Here is a 22,766-nt window from a genome sequence, read left to right as displayed (position 1 = left end):
CTACCCAGTATGGACACTTCTGTTAGACAGCCATATGCCATACAGTTTTGCACACATTCACAGTAAATATGTATTCAGTATGATAGCTGTCTAACAGAAGTTAAATGTATTTCTCACTTATTCTGACAATGTACTTAACCCCAAATAAAAGAACCCCATAAAAAGAGTTGTTAAATAATAGTGAAGTCACGTTGCAATAACAATAACTCATCTCTCTCTCGTTTTATTTTTGAGCTTTGCTAAAAGCCACTGTGTCAAGTGTCCATCTTGGGTTGCCGTCTGGAGTTGTCCAATATGGCGGACCATCTCGCACATGCGCACTGCAGATCGGGCAGAGCTGCAGATCGGGTAGTGACAGCGCTAATGAGCAGCTCTCATAGGAATGAATGAGGCCCCGCCTCCCACGCTGTATCCAGTTCTTATTATACATCCATGGCGCTAATGAGCAACTCTCATAGTCCTGAATGAGGCCCCGCCTCCCACGCTGTATCCAGTTCTTATTATACATCCATGCTCTGCCCAGAGTTTGCCGCTTGGGTGGGAGGGACTAGATGCAGGGAAACGACGCAAATGAGGGACGCAAGGATTCCATTTAACCGAAGTGAGATGCAGCCGAGGAGTCGAGGAGGGGACATTTGAGAAATGAGAAACCTTCAGTGTGTTGCGTCAACGCACAGCTCTGGCACACTCCAAAGTTGGTAAATAAGGTTTGACCTCGTGGTGGGGAGAGAGAGAGAGAGAGAGAGAAACTGGATTAAACTGTACCAACAGCAGCAGCAGCAGCAGCAGGAGGAGGAGTGTGAACCACACACAACCTGGCTGCAACTGTACACACTGTGCCTTGTGCAAAAGAAAGCCCCACGTAAACGTGCTGCTATATGCATTTATACCAAAGAAAGATTAGGTTAGGTTGACTCGCAGTTGTTGTTGACCTCGTCTGACAGAGACAAGCCGAGACGACAGCTGCTGGTGAGTAATTTAAATGCTAATACACATTAAAACGCATTAAATATGAAATATGCGCATTCATTTAGTATATTATGAGAAGCTTTTCGACATACAATTATTTCCATAATTCCTCTGCAGCGTGCTGACGAACACATGCTCTATTGCTGTTCTGTCACTTCTGTAAACTACCCACCCGCCAATGTAGCGATTATTTATTCATTTAATTTAACATTAAAGTATTTATAACACCTGCCTTCTCTTTTTGATAGTCTTTGTAGTCGTTTTTAAGCAGGTGTAACGCTAGCTTAAACTAGTGCCAGTTTACAGCGTGGCATGCGTTTGTATTGCTGTCTACGCCCACGAGGAAGTTTATAATCACAGATTTTAAAAACAACTTGCTAAGCAACATTTAAAAGATTTATGTCGCACGAATATCATAAAGTGAAGCTTAAATTGTAGTACTTAACTGCGCTGAATGTTTATTAAAAAAGTGTACGTCTGAAAAGCTATACTGACTGAGCCAGCTAACTTTTTCCACTTGTGTAAATTATACTGCCTTGACTGTAGTCAAATGTTGCATCCATCTTTATGTTTTGATTGAATATTTACCTTAAAACATTGTTAATAGTTTCAAGTACTAATGACATATGTCTAACCTTTATATTGTGTGTTGTATACACTGTGTATCTGCACTATGTTTATGCCTAAGTGTCTATAATCTACCTAGGAACAACAACTAATGGGGTATAAAAAGGCTTTTGGCTAACTCGGACACATTCAAATAAACGCATTCCCTTTACAACCAGTAATAAACGTATGCATGTGTATATTTACACTGCATTTATGTATAGAGTATGTCAATAACTGTCTTTCATAAACGTGGATATCATAGATATATGTGGTGATAGGGTTTTCCTTTACATAGTTTGCCTAATATACAACACTGACAAATTAATTTTTTTCCTAACATGCCAAGATATGGGATCCTTATCAACACGTTATGTTTATATTATTTGATGTTCTGCCTGTGACGGAAATATTCTTTTTGTGTTTATTTATGGTCACAAAAGACTCACAGTTAAAAGGTGTGATGTCATCTGATACTATTACATTTTCCATTATTGGAACTATACAAATAAAATGTTCCTATTCACTGAAGATCAATTGTACCTCCTGCATCCTTACCTTAACACTTCTCTAAGTTTCAGTACAGGTTTAATCAGAAACTCTTTGAAATTGGTTGATTTAATACAAAAAAATATATATAGCCTTTCTGTAATACAGTCTTGCAGGAAACATGGTTTTCCTCACGTTTCCCCTGCTAGTGGTGATTCACCGCTGCTCAGTAAATGGGGAAATATTTCCTCCTTTTGGCTGAGGATCAGCACTGAAGGGCAGCGACTGGGGGCTTTTAGATATAGACGCACACTCAGGCTGCGTTGCCTGGCAATTTTTATAACGGTGAGTCAACAGCTTGTGCAGGGACATCACTAAAGCCCAGACAACAACTGAGGCTTAAGTGTGTGTGTTTGTGTGTGCGCACCATGTGTAATCACAAGCTGGCTTCTCTCAAATACCTTGTGGTGACCTCTCGCCCACTAGGCATCAAAAACTGCCCTTTTACTTATCTTCTCCTCTTCTCATTACAAGTGTCCTTTCGACTGTTTCTGATAGTTGAAAGTGACACAATGTACGGAAGACGAAGAAGAAAGCCATGTGTAAACACTCACTGAGGCAACACGCCCACATTAACAAATGGGAAGTTGCTCAATCTATTAAATTAAGCAATGATCTGTTTTCAGATTTTGCAAATTGAATTCATTCGACACTGATCACAGTTCTGAATCATCGAGACATGCATATTGATTGGAATGTGTTTTACATTTGAAGTATGCTGTTGTAGCCATGCCTCCAGCTCGGAATGAAATATTTCCCATGAGTTTTGCACCTCGGTGTGCAGCTTTGTGTTGGTTTTTACTCGGTACAAAATCATACATACATTCCCAGCCAATCACAAAAGCATGCAGCCTCTTCCTCCAATACTGAGCTGATTCAGCATTGTGATAATTATTACAAAGATCCACCATTGAATTGATCGTTTAAACATGCCGATACCCGCAGCATCACACACTACTCACAGTAATCTGTTTGTTTTGCAAAGCACTGACTGAATAGTATTTATTTGGGTCCAAAATCAATCATTCCTCTTTTAGCTCATCCAACTATTGATTTGTTCAACGCACTTAGTCTGTGCTTTTATGGGAACATAGTCACCCGATGATGATATCGTTGTAAAAATCTGTGTGTCGTCTGAATAATTATGGTAAGATATTCTTGTTGACGGCACCGGTGAGAGCTTGTTAATGTTGAACAGAAGAGGCCTGAGAATGTCCTTACATGTTAAGACCCTTGGGAAAAGGTCCAGTGTGCGCCTCTTATTGTGTGTAGGCTCCGTCACATGCTGAGTCAACCCGTAGTTATCCAGGATACATCACAGTTATTTAGTGCTGCTGTCCTGGGGGTTGTTAACATGAATGCTAAAATCCCCACAGAAAGAGAGTTGTTTTTTTGCTAATTATCTCTGTAGGGTAAATTAATGACACTAAGAAAACACCTAGACACAAATCAGAAAATATTTAAATGTAGGTACAAATCAGTGTTTGTGTAATGTTTCTAAAATATGCATGGTCCCTTTTTTGTCACAAAGTATGCTAACCCCGTATATCAGTTCTGCGTCTAAAACCACAATGCAGCCTAAAGCTGGACGAATGACCTACTTACTGTGTGTGTGTTTGTGTGTGTGTGTGTGTGAGCAACGGCATTTTTCCATTGGCCTGTATCCCAGCTGAGATGTGTTGGCGCATGCGTCACACCCACCAAACAGCACTTGTAGTACACACACACACACACACACACACACACACACACACACACACACACACACACACACACACACTATTGAGAATGATGCAGATTGCAACAGGGAGGAATGCAGTCAGAGCTCTTTCGTTTAGATAAGCTTTGGATAGATGAGAGCAATCTAAATGAACTTTGACACTAGCATTATCCCATTACTGTTAGCTATTTATTAGAAGACACACCGGATTGATTCTTGGAAAGATATTTTGATATATGCCTTTTTTAATAGAAAACAATCTCACATTCATTTCAGTTGCAGTGAAAGTCAATCGGGAGAGGTATGCGTAACGGCAAACCTTGTAAGTGACCCAAACATGTGCACCCACAGTCACTCATGCACAGAAATAGCTGGATCAAATAGCCAACTCTAGAATCTTCTCCCCCTAGGCTCCGGTGACATTTACACATCCAGTCTTGTACCACAGGCAGATAACTGCACCGCACACAGGCGTGCACGGCATACTCCTTTCTTTTCTTGTATGTGTGCTCACGCAGGGATTGGAGGTCATAAGTATTTTTAGACAAAGTGTCAACGTCACCTCTAGATTTGAAAGCTGTGCATGTTTCTGTTTGGAAGCAGACCTTGTGTTAACGGCAGTATTATGTCCCTTTCCTCTGCCTTCTAGTGTGTCTGTACGTCTTTGTCTGTGCTCCTCTCATCTTTACTGACAAGTTGTTACACATTTAGATATCTGAACGAATCCCTGTCTTTATAGTCGGTGAACAGTATGTACCTCTTTGTGCTACCAGCATACTTTTGTTTTTAAGGAGAAATAGAATAACTAACTATAATGTTTCTTCGTTTTTCCTGTTTTTTCTGTCTGTGTCTGTAGTCCATCATGGCGGGCGATATGATATTAGTGATGCGCGGCTTGGCTAAATTGAGCCAGGCTGTTGTAGAGACTCAGAGCAGCACCCTGCGCAGTGGAGCAGGTAAGTTCAACACACCTGCTTATTTTCTAAATTGAACTTTGTCAAGAAAATAAAAGGTCTGTCATTTAACTGTCTTGTTAGCAGCCATAGTGTTCTGCATTAAAACCCCTAAATAACATACTTGTTAGCTCACATTATGACAAGCTAGCTTGTGATAAGATGTACACATTGGTTGAAAAGTAATGTTAGCAAATATACTAATATGCCTACATGTGTATACTTATAAAAGACTGTAAAATAAAATGTTACGTATTCAGTTTTCGATAAAGAGTGGTCTGAATCCATCAGGTTGTCTGACCTGCTAACTCCTATACAAACAGTAGACTGTTAACTTGTGGCTAGTGTTTCACATTGGTTGAAAAGTAATTGTAGTGACCACGATATCCATTTGTTTTTTGTCCTTTGTTAGTGATTCACTCGTGGGGCTGACCGAGGAATAGACGCTTGTAGTTTGAGAGAAAAAATATAGAAATGTCCAGATTGAAAAGTAAGATAGTTTATTCCAAAGAAGGCAAAAATAAATAAACGTTTTTAAACAAACTATTTGTCATATAAACTGATATTTTAATGTTAAAGGCACAATAAAGAACCAAGCTGTGACGCTCCCAACCAGCAAGGTCTAAAAACTGTTTGCTTCAGTCAGCCGCACCAGTATGCTGCAGCACCTCTCGTTTTATGCTGCAGCATCTCGACCTGCAGAGTAACGCACTCAAATTATATAATTTACAAATAATATACACCACAGAATTTCAGGATATGTACTCAAAATAGATAAGCTAATATAATCTAAGGAAATGGCTCCTACAGTAATGTAAACAAAAAGACTAAGAAGCGTAAAGAACTGATAAAACACTATTTTCTACATTGTAGCCTGTTTATACAAATAAATGCCCTTTTATTTAAAAAAACATTAGTATTACATTAAATTAGTTTTTGAAAAGCTAATTCCATTACAACACACTAGATTGTGGCTAGCATTGGTTGAAAGTTAATGTAAGCAAAATGCTACCATTCTATTTTTCAGCTTAAAGACTAAATCATTTAGGAACAGTGTTGTGCTAGTTACTGAAAACCAGTAACTAGTTACCATGACTAGTTACTTCATTTCAAAAGTAACTCAGTTACTTTACTAGTTACTTACACCCAAAAGTAATGCGTTACTGTGAAAAGTAACGTTTTAGTTACTTAAAAAAGGGCTCCCATTAATGCCCTTATAGCCTTCATTTCAGTACTGTTATTGCATTGGAGAATAATACAATCTGTTGATCAACTTGACATGCATTATATGCAATCTGGATTGCATCGATATTAGCTGGCTTTCCATTTTTGTATATTCTTTCTCCAGGTAGTTGGAAAAAGTTTTCCGTCCCATATGCCGTGTGCCGCCCGGACATGGTATCATGCTAACTAGCTCTCTGAAAGCGGGTGACTCCACTGTAGCAATAGCCTGCATGTGTTCTACAACATACCGTGCAATGGCTTTATCGACTTTTCCCTGGCCAGCAGTCCCTTGGTTAAAATCCAGCCGCTGTTGCTTAGGTGGAGGTGGAGTGGCGTCGGCTGAGTCTCTGTGGTCTTAGCTACTAGCTTCGTCCCAGCATGTTGTTTTTGCAGATGTTTTAAGAGATTTGAATGACCCGGTTTGGGCAGTAGATAGGATCTTTGACCCGCTAGGACACAACTTACATTTAACTAAAACGTTATTTTCTTTGTGCTCGACAAAAGTGAAATAGTGAGAATATCTCCAGGTGGAGAAACTAGACTTGAGCTCCGCCGCCGCCATGATAGTCTTGTTAGTAAACAACACAAACACGCCCACAGCGCGTCTCCGCATGTGACACAGGAAGTATCTAAGTACATTTACTCAAGTACTGTACTTAAGTACAGTTCTCATCTCTGTTCGCCTGGCTGTTGACTATATAAAAAAACTAACGGAGTAACGCACCATGTAGTAACGGTAACTGCGTTACTGAATTTAAAAAGTAATGCGTTAGAGTACTAGTTACTGCCAACAATAACGGCGTTACTTTGTAACGCGTTACTCCCAACACTGTTTAGGAATAATGTTCTATTGTGCATTATACTGTTCCATATGAATGAAAGACTATACCATTTAAAGTCAAATTGAATTTTTTCTTAACAATTAATATGTAGTTTAATGGTAAACTCTTTAATCTAATAACAGTATTTTTGATAATTGTGCCCCAGGTGTTGCTGCTGCTGTCCAGAGTGTCCAATCAGCTGCTGAGCAGAGCCTCTCAGCTGCTATGATGAAAATGCAGGTGTGTGTAGATGTATGTGTAAATACTACTTTTTACAGTAAATAAGCTGCTGTATTTCAAAAGAAAAGAATACTATGAAATGTGTTTTCATGTTATGCCTTTGTGTTTCTGTCTAGGAGATGACTGGCCAACAGCAGACCTCTTCAACGGAGTCAGAATTTGACTTTCCTCAGGATGACAGTGCATTCGCAGAGTTCAAGGACGAAGGTGTGGACTTTACAGTGGCTCACCAAGGAATGAGTGAAGACATCGCAGCAGCAGGAGAGAGCCATGTCAGGGGCAAACAGTCGTTGTTCGATGGATACAAAGATCCCAGCAAACAGTTTAGCGGACACACCAGATCTTACCACCAAGACATCAGGTACAAATATTCTCTTTCTCAATTACAATCTACAGTAAACATGTTTTTGGAGGATAAAGGTAATGATTTCTGCTTTGGGTGTGTCAGACATTTCTACAGCCACGGTCTAAATAGACATGTGTGGGGACAGCTATACCGCCAGCATCAGCTCAGGAGCTACCATCAGGACCCGTCCACAGTTGGAGGGCTGACGGCCGAAGACATCGAGAAAGCAAGACAGGGCAAGAAGGTGGAGATCAAATCACACAAACAAATGGTAATTATTGTTCCTCCGTTCCTAATCTTAAACACACATAGATATTAATTAACGTTAAAATGTACCTTTCCAATCACATTTTAATCAAATATTTACCGGTTTGTCTTCCTTAGTTGAGTGAGAGAGCCAGAGAGAGGAAAGTGCCAGTGTCTCGGCTCAGCAGACTGGCCAACTTTGGAGGTACAGTAAAACAACCACAACAACTCTTTGTTTGTCTAACTGTGTCTGAATGCAAGTCAGCAAGTACAACTTCCTGTCTTTTCTCCTACATTTAAATAACTCCACTCAGCAAGTCAGTAAAATAATGATTCTAGTTTTAAAGGTCCCCTATTATACTGTTTTTCATCAATATATTATAGGTCTCAGATATATACAAAACATGTATCTGAAGTGTTTGGCTCCAAACACCAAACAGATCGTTGCAGCATCCCATAATCCCCTCTGTTTCAGCCCTGTTTCAGCCCTGTTTCAAAAGTGCTGATCTGTCTGTTACTTTAGATGAAAATAAGGAGCCACGCCCCTCTGAGAGATATTTGGTTAAAAAGAACACAATGGTACTCTAGGAGGGGATTCAGGTGATATGGTGGGGGGGGGGGGGCTTGGGGGGGTGATTGGCTAATGGTTACACAAGCCAAAAAATCGTTATGACATTATAAAGTGGCCAACATCTGATCAGCTCATTTTCAGACAGGTTTTTATATAAATGGATCAGGACAAAAAGAGAGAGAATCTTTTTTCCCGAAACTTTCAGAATCTCTTTACACAGAGGGGACACATGTTGATGTATAACAGACATGAAAAAGTGGATTTTGCATAATAGGTGACCTTTAAGAACTGAAGATAATTCATGTTACCCACCCTTAATTAATATCTGTGAAATGAAGTCACACTCCCTCTGGTTAGTTATCTGCAATATGTCATCCAGTTTGAGAAAAAGCCTATTTTTTGTTTGTGCTAGTAGCGTGATATAATATAGTTTGAAAGTATTGGAAACATCACCTTGTCATCTAGTCTCACTGAAACCTACTGCTCTCTCGATATGCCGGTGTCACTGGGTTCAGGGCGGTCGTGTTGTTGTGTCAGCACATGTCCTCCGCAAAGTCAATTGTCAAAACAACACCTCTCTGTGTACATACATAATGTAGGCACATATTTAAATACCAACAAACACAAAAACGTAACAAACAGGAATGTAACTAACATGAGTATTTATCGAGATTCAGAGCCTGGACGCGCTCTTAAACAAAAACTTAAATTAGGTCAAGTCTATCTAGCCTTTACAAATGGCACATTGAGTTAAAACTCTCCTTGACAATCAGCTACAAACTAAGACAGAGGACAGCAGCAGTTACTCAAATCTGAGTCTGTGAGCGCTGCAGATTTCAAGTTAATCTTCTGTTTGACCACGTTGCCTGTTCTCTAATCCTTTAGCTGTGACATATTCAGACACAATAAATGACTGCCAAGTCCAAATGAAAGTATACAAATGATAAAAGATTTAGATGTTTTACAACATATGGTACCAAATGGAAATATAAAAATATAACAGTTGCTACTACCAGTTATTTTTGGTTCTATATATGTCACCCACGATTGAAAGATGTTGGTTGTGATAATGACATGTGGCCACATTAAGGCAGGTACAGAGTTAATGGTATCCTAATGTCATATCTAGACAGGATGTTATTTCAGCGATAAGCTTATTTAAAGGCATCAGTGCTTGTAAATCAGAAGATTATTGCTTCATTTCAGACTTTTACAGGGGGCATAAAGTTGGTCAAAGAAGCTAAAGCACAGGATAAACTTGTGAACACAGAACAGATTCTCGCATGGACAGGACTGCCAACAGAAATGACAGGTAGCAGAATTTAGCCACAGCTCATACCAAACATATGGACCTTATGTGGGAAACTTCTGAAGCAATGGAGAGTCAGGACTCAAAGAGACACAAGGAGAGCTGGAGCTTTGATGGCAAACACTGACGGTTTATTTGAAGTTTCGGCCGGAGAATTCACAAGACATGTCATAGGGCATGTCATGTCATGCCGTGGTCTGACCACACAGATGAGATGCCACAATCAATTCTGAAGAATTGCTTGAGAGTAATCAACATTCTTCACTAGACGCTGGCGCTTATGGCCTCAAAGATTTCACACCTTGGGTTCATCAAGCCCAGAGTTGTTCCATATGTCCTCATAACAATAAACTATCTTTGACCGAAAGTTGCCCGGTCATAAACGGACAACAACAACAAATGGCTTAAGAAGCCCCCTCCTTAAGGGAGATAACAGATGCCAAGGTTGGTCATCTGCGTCAGAGGGCAAAAGGTAAACATCTATGGAAATGATTCCCTGACAGACCTTACATACTGTAGGCTACAATAACGCAATTTGTCCATAGCCGTGTTGATTTAGCATGTTGACAGTGGTAACATTTAGAAGGTGTCGGAGAAAGTAAGGGGGGGAGGGAAGTGTCCTCTCTCTGCCCTTCACTCTCCTGTAACTTGTTGACGACGTTTTTCAACTGGTTGTGTTTCATTATCAGGTACGTTGTGAGAAAATAAATGCACACTTCATGTGCAGCAAACTCATTTAAAGAATCATAATGTTGCTGTGTTTCATGTCATCAGCGTTTATAGCTACATTGCTTGAAAAGGTCATCAATGTTATCAACTACTTTGAAAAGTTTTGTATCTTTTTATCATCAAATTAAAGGAACATAAATAATCTTTTAAAGCTTGTAAGAAGTGTGCAGCAGAGTACGATGATGCTGTAACAGGTTACACGAGGTGACACAGAAAGCTCCACACATTTCCTGGAAAATGTGAATCCCTCTTGTCAAACCTGTCTCCGAAAATGAAGGTGTCGGCACGTCTTTCACCGATTAAGAGACGCTCAGCTAAGACACTGAAGCAGGTTGTGTCCTGATATGTCCTTTGAGTGTTGGATCTCAGATTCATCGCTTCATAGGACCGCTGACTAACGGATTATGTAACGCTGAGTTATGTAAGGCAGAGACAAGGCAGGGAGGAACTCGCTCACTAACAGTACATGACTCGCTTCCTTTTTCACTTTATTTATGATTAGACATATTTCTCTTTTCCTCCTGTGATTATGATTGTTCTACAGAATCATAATACTATATGATACAAGTGTTTTCCCCGCATAAAATGTAGTGTTTACCAAATAAACTATTTGATTTATGCACTATTTTGTGCACCAGTCACTCCCAAAAATAAATAAAAAGGTTAATCCTGGATCAGATATTTTGAAGGCTTTTGGTCTGTGTTGTTGCAAACGGAGCTGATGTAATGTAATACAAATTTCTGACTTACAAAGTGATATTATCATCTGCTAAGATTACCCTCTGAGGATTAAGTATTTTGAGAGCTTAATTGTGAATATTACTAGATGAGGGATGATTTACAAGTGCTTTGTTATGTTAGCGGTGCAGCTGTTACTGTTCTCTCTTTGCACACTGCCAAGTTAATCAAGTGCTTATCTGACCATATTGTTTTGTTCCATTCTGTTCTCTTGATGAGAATAGCATCGTTTCAAGGCAACAGCTGTCATCATGTATTAAAGTCATGTATTTATAGACACTGAGACATAACATAACAGGAATGACTGGTGCTTTTATATCTCTGTGTTGTGTTGTGATAGTGTGTCCTTATGATGGAAACACTTGTATTTTGTTTGTATATTCCATTTTTATTGTGTTTTTCTAATGTCTGTGTGTTTCCTCCAGGCCTAGCTGTAGGTCTGGGGATTGGAGCACTTGCAGAAGTTGCCAAGAAGGGCATGAGACAAAATACCGAAGGTAAGACAGACAGTTTGTGTCTGAATTCTTAAATGTTCGAGGCTTATAAGCCATTCCTGTCTAGGATATTGAATCATGCACAATGCCAGTTACACTGTTATGCTACTTCTTCCTGAATGCATTGTACTACAGATTTGTGTAGAAGAAATACTTTGACAAAGTAATAATTTGCAACATTTGAGAGTTGAGTTGTGCCTGTAAGGACAGGTATTTCTGGTTGTTTATTATGAGATTTTGCAACTGAGTTCCTGAACAGCACTAGTTGAAAAGCTATCCTCTTTTTTCAGTACCCCTCCCTGATGCATGTTCATACACGCAACACATTTTGTATGTCAACAGAGCATAATTACACCACCTCCCGTACCAACCTGCCATCAAGACACCCATTCCCTGCTAATCTGAAACAGCATACCGCGGAAATCTGTGGCATTTGTGCGTCTGTGTGTGGCTGTTTATATGTGTGTATTTATCTTTGGACAGACTCAAGCGCACTAAATTGCAACCGTCTAACACATATCCTCACAGACACACAATAAACACAGATGTTTGTTGTTCGTTTTGAACGTTTGAATGAATTGCTGTTAAGTACATTAAAACGGTATTATGTAGTCTTTCCTGTAGTGTGTGTGTATATAGGTTTTGGGCGTGTAAATGATCTGCAAAGGTGAATATCTAAAAATTAGATATTCACCCCCCCCCCCTGCCTGAAACACCTCCATTGGACTCCTTTGTTTACCTCTGGAAGATGGTGAAATCATTACGTAAAAAACTCGCACTTCTGTTGGCTAGCGCTCCAACACATTGAATGCTAAGGGACGGGACATCTCTAAGCGGTTGACCAATCACAACAGAGCCGGCCGGCTAACCAATCAGAGCAGACTGGGTTCTGATTTCAGACAGAGGGTGAAAAGAGGACAGGAAGTATGAGGAAAAACAAGCACTTATGAACATTTAAGCCTGTAAACATGTCACAGTAGAGGCACAAAATACAAATAATTACTGATTATAATGAAACCCGTACATAAGCCTAATAGTGCCCCTTTAACTAATGATGTTGATTCATCCCAATGACATGAAATAAAATGGTTGTGTATGTTACAGCATGCTCTCTTTTTTTGTGTTTCTTCAGGTGATAAGAAACGTGTCCTGGACTCCAGCCCCTTCCTGTCAGAGGCCAACGCTGAGCGCATCGTCAGAACCCTGTGTAAAGTCAGAGGAGCTGCGTTGAAAGTGGGACAGATGCTCAGTATTCAAGGTGTGCCATGTTTTCCATTACAGGTAGTTTGACTCGATAAAGATGTAGTGGACATTTGTTGAGCTGTTGATGGTTTTCCACGTGCCGTTCCACAGTTGTAACGTTCGCCTGTTGCTGCACTCAAACACACAGGTAGCAGCAGCTGAGAATAAGTTATTGTGTCATTAGATGCGTATGTGTTTTGCACACACTAGCCAGGCAAAGTTCAAGAGCATACCACCAGAGGCAGTACATATCTTGGCACAGATTAGGTTACAGCAGTAAACAGATCATCAATTTAGTTTGTCACTGTTGTTGCTGCTGCCTGACCTTGGCTTATGACCATTGGCTTTTACTTTTCAGAATATGTTTGTGTAAACCTAGACATAACACTGTAGTAAATGAAATCAGCCACCAAAATAGTAGTAGCTTAGAAAAGGACATTTGCGTTGTTTGCTAAGCAGGTTTAAACAAAGTGGATTGACCTTGTTGTGTTCATGTGTGTTGTTATTTAGAGAACTGGCATTGCTTTACTCTGACTCTACAGTGGTGACAAGTGTATTCTTAAATCTAAAATGGACTTAAAGGTCACAGTAGTCTTCCGTAGCTCAGCACACACAGAAATCGAACTGCTCCTACTACATAAAATAAGACATAGGGATACTTTTCTTATAACATTTAATAGAATTGCATTCAATTGAGACCACTAAAACCTGTGGCCATAGGTTGAATAATGACGTTTTTGGTGGTCAAATGCATAGACAGTCAGTATTGTAACTGTATTCCTTTTAGTACATTTATACACCCATATTTAAAGGGACAGCCCAGCCTCAAAACATAAATACATATGTTTCCTTTTTCCTGTAGCACATGTTTTCTTGATTGTTGTGCAGTGATTTGCTGATAGGTGGAGATATCACCTTCAGAGATGCCTTTAAAAAAAAATACATTTACGAATCTCCATGTGAAATGTCACAAGTACAGTAACCTTGTCATGATTTGTGGGAAGAATCAATACTGATGAATTTTTTTTCATATGTATTTTCCTGCGCTTTGAGCACCACAAGGCAAACATCTCTACGACTCACACCAGAACAATGTTGAACAAGTATTTTAGATTTTGGGTTGAGCTCGCCATTTAAGTCTGCAAACACACCTGGAGTAAAATTAAAGCCATTTGCTTTCACAGCTGTATTTTATGGCACTTCGAAATGTGCCTAATTCAGAATTATTGTAAAATATTCTAGACTTGCCTACTGACCTGCATGTCTGTCCTATTGAGACCAACCTATGTATGTTTCTGTATTTCAGATGATGCATTCATCAACCCCCAACTCGCCAAGATCTTTGACCGTGTCAGGCAGAGCGCTGACTTCATGCCAATCAAGCAAATGACAGTAAGAGTGTTTCTTTATTTTAACTGGCATTTATAACGGGATAATGGGATAATAGCTGAAGCTGATTTTTACATGAGAAATAAAATAAGTGTTACAATATTGGTTATACCTATTTTTAATATTAATGGTTTTTTCTCAAGCCTCGTGTAAATCTACTGGTGAAAACGCCAAATGCTTTTAAAACATATGGAAATATAACAACAACTCCTTGCGATTTGTGTCTTTCTGTAGAAAGCACTAAACGGCGACCTTGGTCCTAACTGGCGAGACAAGCTGGAATCGTTTGAGGAGCGTCCGTTCGCTGCGGCGTCGATCGGACAAGTTCACCTGGCCCGGATGAAGGACGGCAGGGAGGTGGCCATGAAAATACAGGTAGGCTGTGCACATGTGTGTGTGTGTACCCAGAACATTCTCATGTTGTTGAGATAAACACTGAAACTGGAGAGTGTTTCTCACACCGATCTCTGTGGTCTGTTTACAGACTTTGTTCGGATGTAGGTCAGAGAAGAAAAGTGTAAAAGTGTTTAGCTTCTTATTTTGTGCCTTCACAGTATTTACAAGCCGTCTTAATCGTTTAAAATGTTTTCGGAACTTATGGAGGATTTGCCAATAAATTCAAACTAATGGCATTGTTATAATCTTAATACAAATGATAATTGCAATGCCTGTAAAATAAGTTATTAAGGTATTCTGTAAACATAAATAAAATGACATCAAAGATGTCTGCTTCATTCTATGACATTGTATTATAAATTGTCCAAGACAAACAAACCAAGAATGCTTTTTCACAAACAATGCATTCTCTTGATGGATTCTATTGATAATATTGAAACCCAGAGTGAATTTTATGATCAAGTTGAGGTAACACATTCTCTGTTTGTTTATCCCCAGTACCCCGGTGTGGCTCAGAGTATCAACAGTGACGTCAACAACCTGATGACGGTGCTGAATATTAGCAATGCCCTGCCTGAAGGTGAGCTCATTTTCATGCATGCAGACACCACTAGCTAACCTGCTAAGTCATACGCAAAAGACAAACACATGCACAACTGCACTCAACTTCCCTGTGTGTCTCTTTAGGTCTGTTTCCAGAGCACCTGATAGACGTGATGAGAAGAGAGCTAGCATTAGAGTGCGATTATATAAGAGAAGCCCAGTGTGCAAAGAAATTCAGGTGAGTCACATGTGTTTTTATTGTAATTCACATCATACAGTATATTGCCAGCCTTTTTCACCTTGATTTATTTATTTGTATATTCATCCTGTTCTGATCTAGAGAGTTTCTAAAGGACCAACCGTTCTTCTATGTACCAGAGGTGATAGATGAGCTGAGCAGCGCCCACGTCCTGACCACAGAGCTGGTCCCCGGGTTCCCCCTGGACCAGGCTGACGGCCTCACACAGGACCTGAAGAACGAGGTACACAGCTGCCAAAACCAGACAGATCGATGGATGTCTAGCTGGCTAATGTGTCTATTTATCTGGCGAGAAACGCATTAGTGAATGTGCTCAGAGCGGGTTTGTTTAATGTTAGTGGGGGACCAAATTAGTTTCTTCCTGATCAATAAACACATCGATGGATGCGTCTCCAGTGGCAGGAAAGGGAACAACCTGTTTCCCCTCTGTCCTTTCATTTTCCTCCCACAAGTCCCTGCTCTCCTCACCTCCTCACTTTTGTTTGTGCATTAGATCTGTGAGAACATCTTGAAGTTGTGCCTTAGAGAGCTGTTTGAGTTCAGGTACATGCAGACGGACCCCAACTGGTCCAACTTCTTCTATGATCCGCAGACACACAGGGTGAGTCTGCCAACTCAATACTACTCTCACTAGGAATACTTCTACTACAATGTGGAATAGTGATAATATGGTATTGAGACTAAGCCTAAATGTTATCATGGGATTATTTCCCTCTAGGTGGCACTGTTGGACTTTGGAGCCACAAGAGGATTTGACAAGAGTTTCACAGACCCCTACATAGAGGTAAGACCAGCCGACATACTTTTTACTTTTCTTTATTAGGGCCCGAGCACGGAGCACTAGGACCCGACGGCGTCCTAGCTCGAAGTGCGAGGAACCTATTGTTATTGGTGGTATTATTATTATAGTGCTGGCGTTTCCTCTTTTTGAGGTCTTTAGGATGCTTCAAAAGTTGTATAATTTTGCACGGACGCCAGGACCGGTGAAAAATTCAATATTCTGGAGTCAATGGGTTAAATATTCCAACCTGCTCACTAGCGCCACCTATCAAAATCCCATTTCGGAATAAATGTACAAAGTCGCACTGTAACTCCGAATGACCTGAAATGTTGCACACATATCCGGGTGGACCTGCTCTTAAATTTAAATTAGCATAATGTTCAAAACAGTTAAATATTCACTTAAATTTCAATTTTCAGTTTTTCAACACCAAACTTCGTATACAGCATCGGTGGAGGGTCAGACACATTACCGTAGAAAATGAGCATGTTAGGACGATAAATATTGCCGCCGTCAATCAAAACGTACTCGCAAAAAGGCGGGGCTTAGAAAGAAATGCTCATAACTCATCAACAATGTATCCAAACATCACAGATTTTGGTAAATAGGTTCAGTCTGTCTTGGGGAATAGGCACACCAAAGCATTTTCATTTTGGACTATAGGGGGCGCCAAAAACACCATCAATTTAATCAACTTTTTTTTTTTTTTACACATTTTTTCAGAATGTGGGCATGGCCTATACATTTTTTTTAAATTGCGATAGCATAAAATGAGCTTCGGACGCAAAACTTGGGACACACGTCAGAGCCCACGACCTTTTCGAGAATGCAAAAAACCCCCGTAATTTTTCAAAAAAACTGCTCACTAGCGCCCCCTATTGTGTGGTAGTCACATATAGTTTCTCAGAACTTCACGAATTTTGGCACAGACATTCCTCATGGAATTGCGGACATATTTGTAAATAGATTCCATTAGCCCCGCCCCCCAGGAAGTCGGCCATTTTGAAAAATTTGCGTTTTTCATGTATTTTAAGCACATTCTTGCGAACTCCTCCTAGGGGAATGATCGTAAAAATTCCAATCCAGGACACGTTCAGCCCCTATCCAATATGATGCTAAATTGAGAAGAAATATTTTGATCGCTCAATCGTGGAGGTCGTAAGCTAACAGCGAATACACCAGTTTTGACCATTTACATGTCGCAAATGACTCCAAACTACTCCAAATTACTCCCATATAGTTTTTCCGATATTCACGAAACGCTGTATACACATTGCTATTATGATTGCACACATATTTCAAATTGCTTTTCATTAGCCCCCCCCCCCCCAGAAAGTTGGCCATTTTGAAAGATTTGCGTTTTTAATGCATTTTAAGCACATGTTTGCTAACTCCTCCTGGGGAAATGATCGGAAAAATTCCAATCCAGGACAAGTTCAGCCCCTATCCAATATGATGCTAAATTGCGAAGAAATTTTTTGAGGGCTCAATCGTGGAGGTCGCAAGCTAACAGCGAATACACAATTTGACGATTTACATGTTGCAAATTACTCCAAACTACTTGCATATAGTTTTTCCGATATTCACGAAACGCTGTATGCACATTGCTATTATGATTGCGGACATATTTCAAATTTGCTTTTATTAGCCCCGTCCACCAGAAAGTGGGCCATTTTACAAAATGTGCGTTTCTCATGCATTTTAAGGACATTTCTGCAAACTCCTCATAGGGGAATGATCGGAAAAATTCCAATCCAGGACAACTTCAGCACATATCCAATGTCATGCTACATTGAGAAGGAATAGTCCTTCACTCAAACGGGGAGCTCGTAGGCTAACGGAGAATGTACCATTTTTGACCAATTATATGTCAGATAAGCTACTGAGACCTGCCTGTCTGCCTGGCACATCAACTCTCTCTCTCACACACACACACACACACACACGCACACACACACACACACACACACACACACACACACACACACACACACACACACACACACACACACACACCTATACTGTTAGTCCAACAACGCCCTTTGCTGGCGGCATATTCATTACAACAGACACCTATACACTCCCTAAGCCTATTGTCTATTTATAGATATCTCTTAAAGCCTACAAATAAAGTGTGAAATGTAGGCCTGGTACATATATTATTGAGCGATATATATTATACACACTGTTCTGCTTTCTGCACTGACCTCAGCAGCTGTTCTCACTGTAAACATCGCCTCACAATGAAAGCAGTTGTATGATAGATAGCCTAACATCCAGAGGGGATGTGATTAGTGAGTAAACAAACGGTACTCCCGTAAACGGCACTCCCGTCCTCCAGAACCTCCACTGGCTCCCCGTCCGTCAAAGAATCAACTTCAAAGTCCTCCTGATTACTCACAAAGCCCTCAACAATCCGGCCCCCCCTACCTCACAGACCTGCTGCACCACCACACTCCTTCCCGCTGCCTCCGCTCATCAGAAGCCAACCTCCTATCCATCCCCACCCGCATCAATCATCGGACCTGGGGGGACAGAGCCTTCTCTGTCGCTGCCCCCTCCCTCTGGAACTCACTCTTACAACCCATCAGAGACTGCACTGACCTCACCACCTTCAAAAAACTTACAAAAACTCACCTCTTCAATCTGGCTTTTAATGTGTGATTGTTTTTGTATTATTTGACTTTAACTTTAACTATATATTTATTTGTTGTTCCTTTATTTTATTTTATCTTCACTATATCTGTAAAGCGTATTTGAGCACCTGTAAAAGCGCTAACAAATTAAATCTATTATTATTATTATTATTAAAGGGCAGAAAGTCTGATGCACATTTGATCATCATAAATAACTTATAATCACAACGGAAACAACACTGTTGGCTGAAATCGACTCCGGAGAATATATCAGTGTACCCTCGGTTATAGCTCCTCCAGAGAGACTCCTCTCTCCTCTAAATCAGTGCATCCTCGGTTACGGCTCCTCCAGACAGCCTCCTTGATAATCGATCCTCGACGACCCTTTAGAGAAATTTGTTTTCCTTCGAGACGGCCCGCCGACATCCGTTTCCGGGTTGCTGCCGGAGGACCTGGGAGTCTGGGACGCGAAAATTATAGAAATGAGAAACGGCTCATTTCCCAGGACTCACAAGTGTCTGGTTGACGCCGGGACGACCGGCTGCCCTCCATGACAGGCGCACGGAAGCGAGGGCCCGCTCATCACTGCGCGCACATGTACGACCGCAGTTTTAATTTTTATTTCTAACTATTCATAGACAAAGTCATGTTCTTCATCAACACAAAGTTACTGTATACCACCAAAACTGTTTTTGTAAAAACCCATAATTGTGATTTAACTTGCAGTGAGTCCTAAAAGTTTTTGAAGTCTTACTTCCATTGGATTTATAGAGAAGACAAAGGCTATTCGTACGCTGCAAGTATGTAGTGATCACTTTTATGAAGTGACCGGCATGCACAAAAGAACAATAACACAGACGTCACACTGCAGTCTGAACATAGACAAAGACATTAAAGTGATATTGGTAACAGTCATTCCCTGTTTGTTATCATAGGTAATCCGTTCAGCTGCCGAGGGCGACAGAGAAGGAGTAGCGAAGAAATCTATTGAAATGAAATTCCTGACCGGGTATGAATCCAAGGTAAATATGCTTAACGGGTTGGTTTCACGACACAGGTAAAAAATAACCCAAATATGTTTTTGTTTCTTCAGCAAAATTCCTTTTGCAAAAACTGACAATTTATTCTCATCAGTTAAGAATAATACTATAAAGAAAAATCTTTTATTTATAGAGCATTTTTCATAAAATAGATGCTTTAGAAAAAGTTGAAAGTGAAAATAAAAAAGCGAGAAATAAATGTAACATTTGTAACGTATATAGAATGACATTAATTAAAGTCATCTAAATGAATAGGTTTTTAACTAATTTTTTCTCCCCTTGTATCCAGGCGATGATAAACGCCCATGTGGATGCGGTGATGATCCTCGGCGAGGCCTTTAACTCCACAGACACGTTTGAATTTGGCGCCCAGTCCACCACGGAGAGAATCCACAACCTGATCCCTGTGATGCTCAAACACCGGCTCACCCCTCCTCCAGAGGAGACGTACTCCCTGCACCGCAAGATGGGCGGCTCCTTCCTCATCTGCGCACGGCTGAACGCCAAACTGAACTGTAAGGACATGTTCCAAAATACGTATGCAAAGTACTGGGAAGGCCGCACACCCCCTGCTCGCTAAACCAAACACAAGTGTGAGGTGATGTGATGGATCCCGGGGCCAAGGAGTCGAAGGTGAGGTTGTGGTGTTAAGACGCACAACTGCAGAGCGGAGGCCATGTTTCCTGCCATTAACTGGTCATCGAGCACCAACTTATATTCCCCATTAAGGGCCACCCACTACAATGAGTTTCTGAAAGGCATTTAAACCTAATAACAGCCATAATGTCTTTTGTGAAACAGACTGAAAAGGGACATAAACAAAAAGCCTTGTATGTCCAGGTAAAAAATGAATGTAAAAAGGTTTGAAATGAATCTCTCCTCAGATGATTTGTGCTTTTTGTTTTGCATTGCTGTGTTTTGTTTAACTTTTGGAAAATTCACACCAACTGTTGAGTTTTGCCATAAATGAAATGTCATGGATGAAAAACCGAAAGATTGTACTAAGAAATTCAACTCTTTATGTAATTTATGGTCAGTATGAGGCACAGTGTAGGCGAGGACCAACGTATTTGGGAAGTTTTATTAGATTTCTTGATGGCACTTATATTGCTTGGTCTACATTTAGACGGCTATATAAAAGCAGCAGTCTTGATGAGAACAAAATGGATAGTAACTTTTTCCAAGCATTTAAGTTCAGGTTGATTATTTATGTGGTCGTAAAAATGACCAACTGGAATTTGTCGGCATTTACACATACTGTAAGAGGCTGACTTGAAACTAATATAAGTACATTTTCTGTATCAGTGTAGCCATCCAAATTCCAGTTGCTGTTTGTTGATAACTAACACAATGTTAGCATTATGGAATTTAGATTCTGTTATACATTATTCATTTTTATTTTAGTGCTGTACCAAAGCAGGATTTATCTCTGTTCAATTGTATGTCAAATGAAACCACATGGATCTATGTTTCTCACTGTAAGAAGTCTGAGCATGAAAACCTGTGTTTAGTCATGAATGGTAATATCCTGGATGAATACGCTCATCACGATATTATACAGTCTATCAGACATGCTAAGTAGGCTCACCTTTCTTCCACAAGACTTACATTTTTCCACTCCTTCTCAGGTGTGAAATCCTCCGTTCCTGGCCTGTGTACAACTGTCAAACTTCTCCCTGCTGTGCTGTTTGAATACAGTTATAATGTTGTAAAAAATGAAAAAAAATGTGCCTGTAGTTCCCAGTGGAATGCTTTTAGCTTTATAATACATATCAAGACTTGTGATAAGATGGTTTATATTTCTAATCAAACTGAAATTGTGATAAACATATTGTATGGATATTTGGCTCTGTGTTGTTTGTGTTTGTGACCTAAATACATTCAACCCATGTAATAGGACTGCAGCTCTTCAAAGAAATGTCAAATAGTCTGTCAGGGCAGTAAGTAAATCTAAATGTATATGAAGCCCAGATTTTCTCATGTGTCCCGGTCCTCTACGTAGGTTAAAGAGGTTGTAGTGTGTTTAGGGGAGATAAAAACTGAGAAAATACAGTAGGGAGCGGCAGTATGAGAGGTTGTCTTCCTTATTTAGCAATGTCTTGGCTAACAAAAGGGGAACTGGCACAGTGCCTGAGAAACATACATAAATAAGCACAAAATATAAACATGCATGTCAATATCCAGGGACATTAATCATGCCAGTACTCATGCACAGGAAATACGGTGTTTTTGAGTTAGTGCATGTAGATGGAAACATAGAAACACACTTTCCTCCCCCCTTTTCCGCTCTCGAGTCACCATCAATTATAATACTTGTTGAGTGTTCACACTGAATACAATAACTCCAAACTTGTTTTTCAGACACAGTCAGTCATGATTCACCTCAGTGTCCAGCATATGGCGCTGTTGTGTTTCCACACAGTGACTTAACAGGTCATGTTGTATAAAGCTCCATCCATTGCTAAAATACTGACAAGCCAATAATAGACAAACAGCCAGAAGCAAGACGGATAAGTAAATGAAACTCAGCTGGCTTTAAGAGAGTCATTTCTGCTTTATTAGACAATATCCTGTAAGCAGCAGTGGTAGTGAGAATAGCAAAACAAAGCAACAGTGGTCATTAGATGCTCATCGACTCATATTAAACAAACCAGATCCACTTCAGGGTAAACTATACTTCGAGCTGAATAACCTAATCAAATAAACTGTTCTCATTATATGGCCTGCAAACCTCAACAACTACAGCATCAGTTAAGTATATTTTAACTGCAATTATTTATTATTCTTGTTATAAATAATTGTATTCTTATTATGTTAGAAAATGTATGCAATTTCAATTAATTCTAGTCAAATGCAATCTGCTGTTATTCGCAGAATACATGTTCTAAATCTGTTTTATGGAAACCACAATGGACTGCCATGATGGAAACACTAAGTAACAGTATATTTTCCATAAAGTCAGGAC

The 22,766-nt window shown here is 40.0% G+C and overlaps 1 protein-coding gene across 5 annotated transcripts; it reads left to right on the top strand.

Annotated features, from left to right (window-relative positions):
• The first annotated feature begins 646 nt into the window (after window positions 1-646).
• On the top strand, window positions 647-21,643 carry coq8aa (coenzyme Q8A, genome duplicate a). Of its 5 annotated transcripts, none has more exons than XM_034204385.1 (18): window positions 708-969; window positions 4,121-4,166; window positions 4,701-4,800; window positions 7,009-7,082; window positions 7,199-7,443; window positions 7,531-7,699; window positions 7,813-7,879; window positions 11,447-11,518; window positions 12,648-12,773; window positions 14,064-14,149; window positions 14,381-14,521; window positions 15,041-15,122; window positions 15,230-15,323; window positions 15,426-15,567; window positions 15,838-15,945; window positions 16,063-16,128; window positions 19,697-19,783; window positions 20,091-21,643. In XM_034204385.1, exons 3-18 carry the CDS (start codon window positions 4,707-4,709, stop codon window positions 20,379-20,381), a joined length of 1,944 nt encoding a protein of 647 aa, XP_034060276.1. In that variant the 5' UTR covers window positions 708-969; window positions 4,121-4,166; window positions 4,701-4,706; the 3' UTR covers window positions 20,382-21,643. The 5 variants fall into 5 exon arrangements, with proteins under 5 accessions (XP_034060274.1, XP_034060275.1, XP_034060272.1 ...); XM_034204382.1 differs by having other exon boundaries at window positions 7,009-7,094; XM_034204383.1 differs by lacking the exons at window positions 708-969; window positions 4,121-4,166 and adding an exon at window positions 647-698 and having other exon boundaries at window positions 7,009-7,094.
• The last annotated feature ends 1,123 nt before the right edge of the window (window positions 21,644-22,766 follow it).

The sequence above is a fragment of the Gymnodraco acuticeps genome, unplaced genomic scaffold (assembly GCF_902827175.1).
Source record: "Gymnodraco acuticeps unplaced genomic scaffold, fGymAcu1.1, whole genome shotgun sequence".
Lineage (NCBI taxonomy): Eukaryota > Metazoa > Chordata > Actinopteri > Perciformes > Bathydraconidae > Gymnodraco > Gymnodraco acuticeps.
This window is presented reverse-complemented; position numbering and strand designations above follow the sequence as displayed.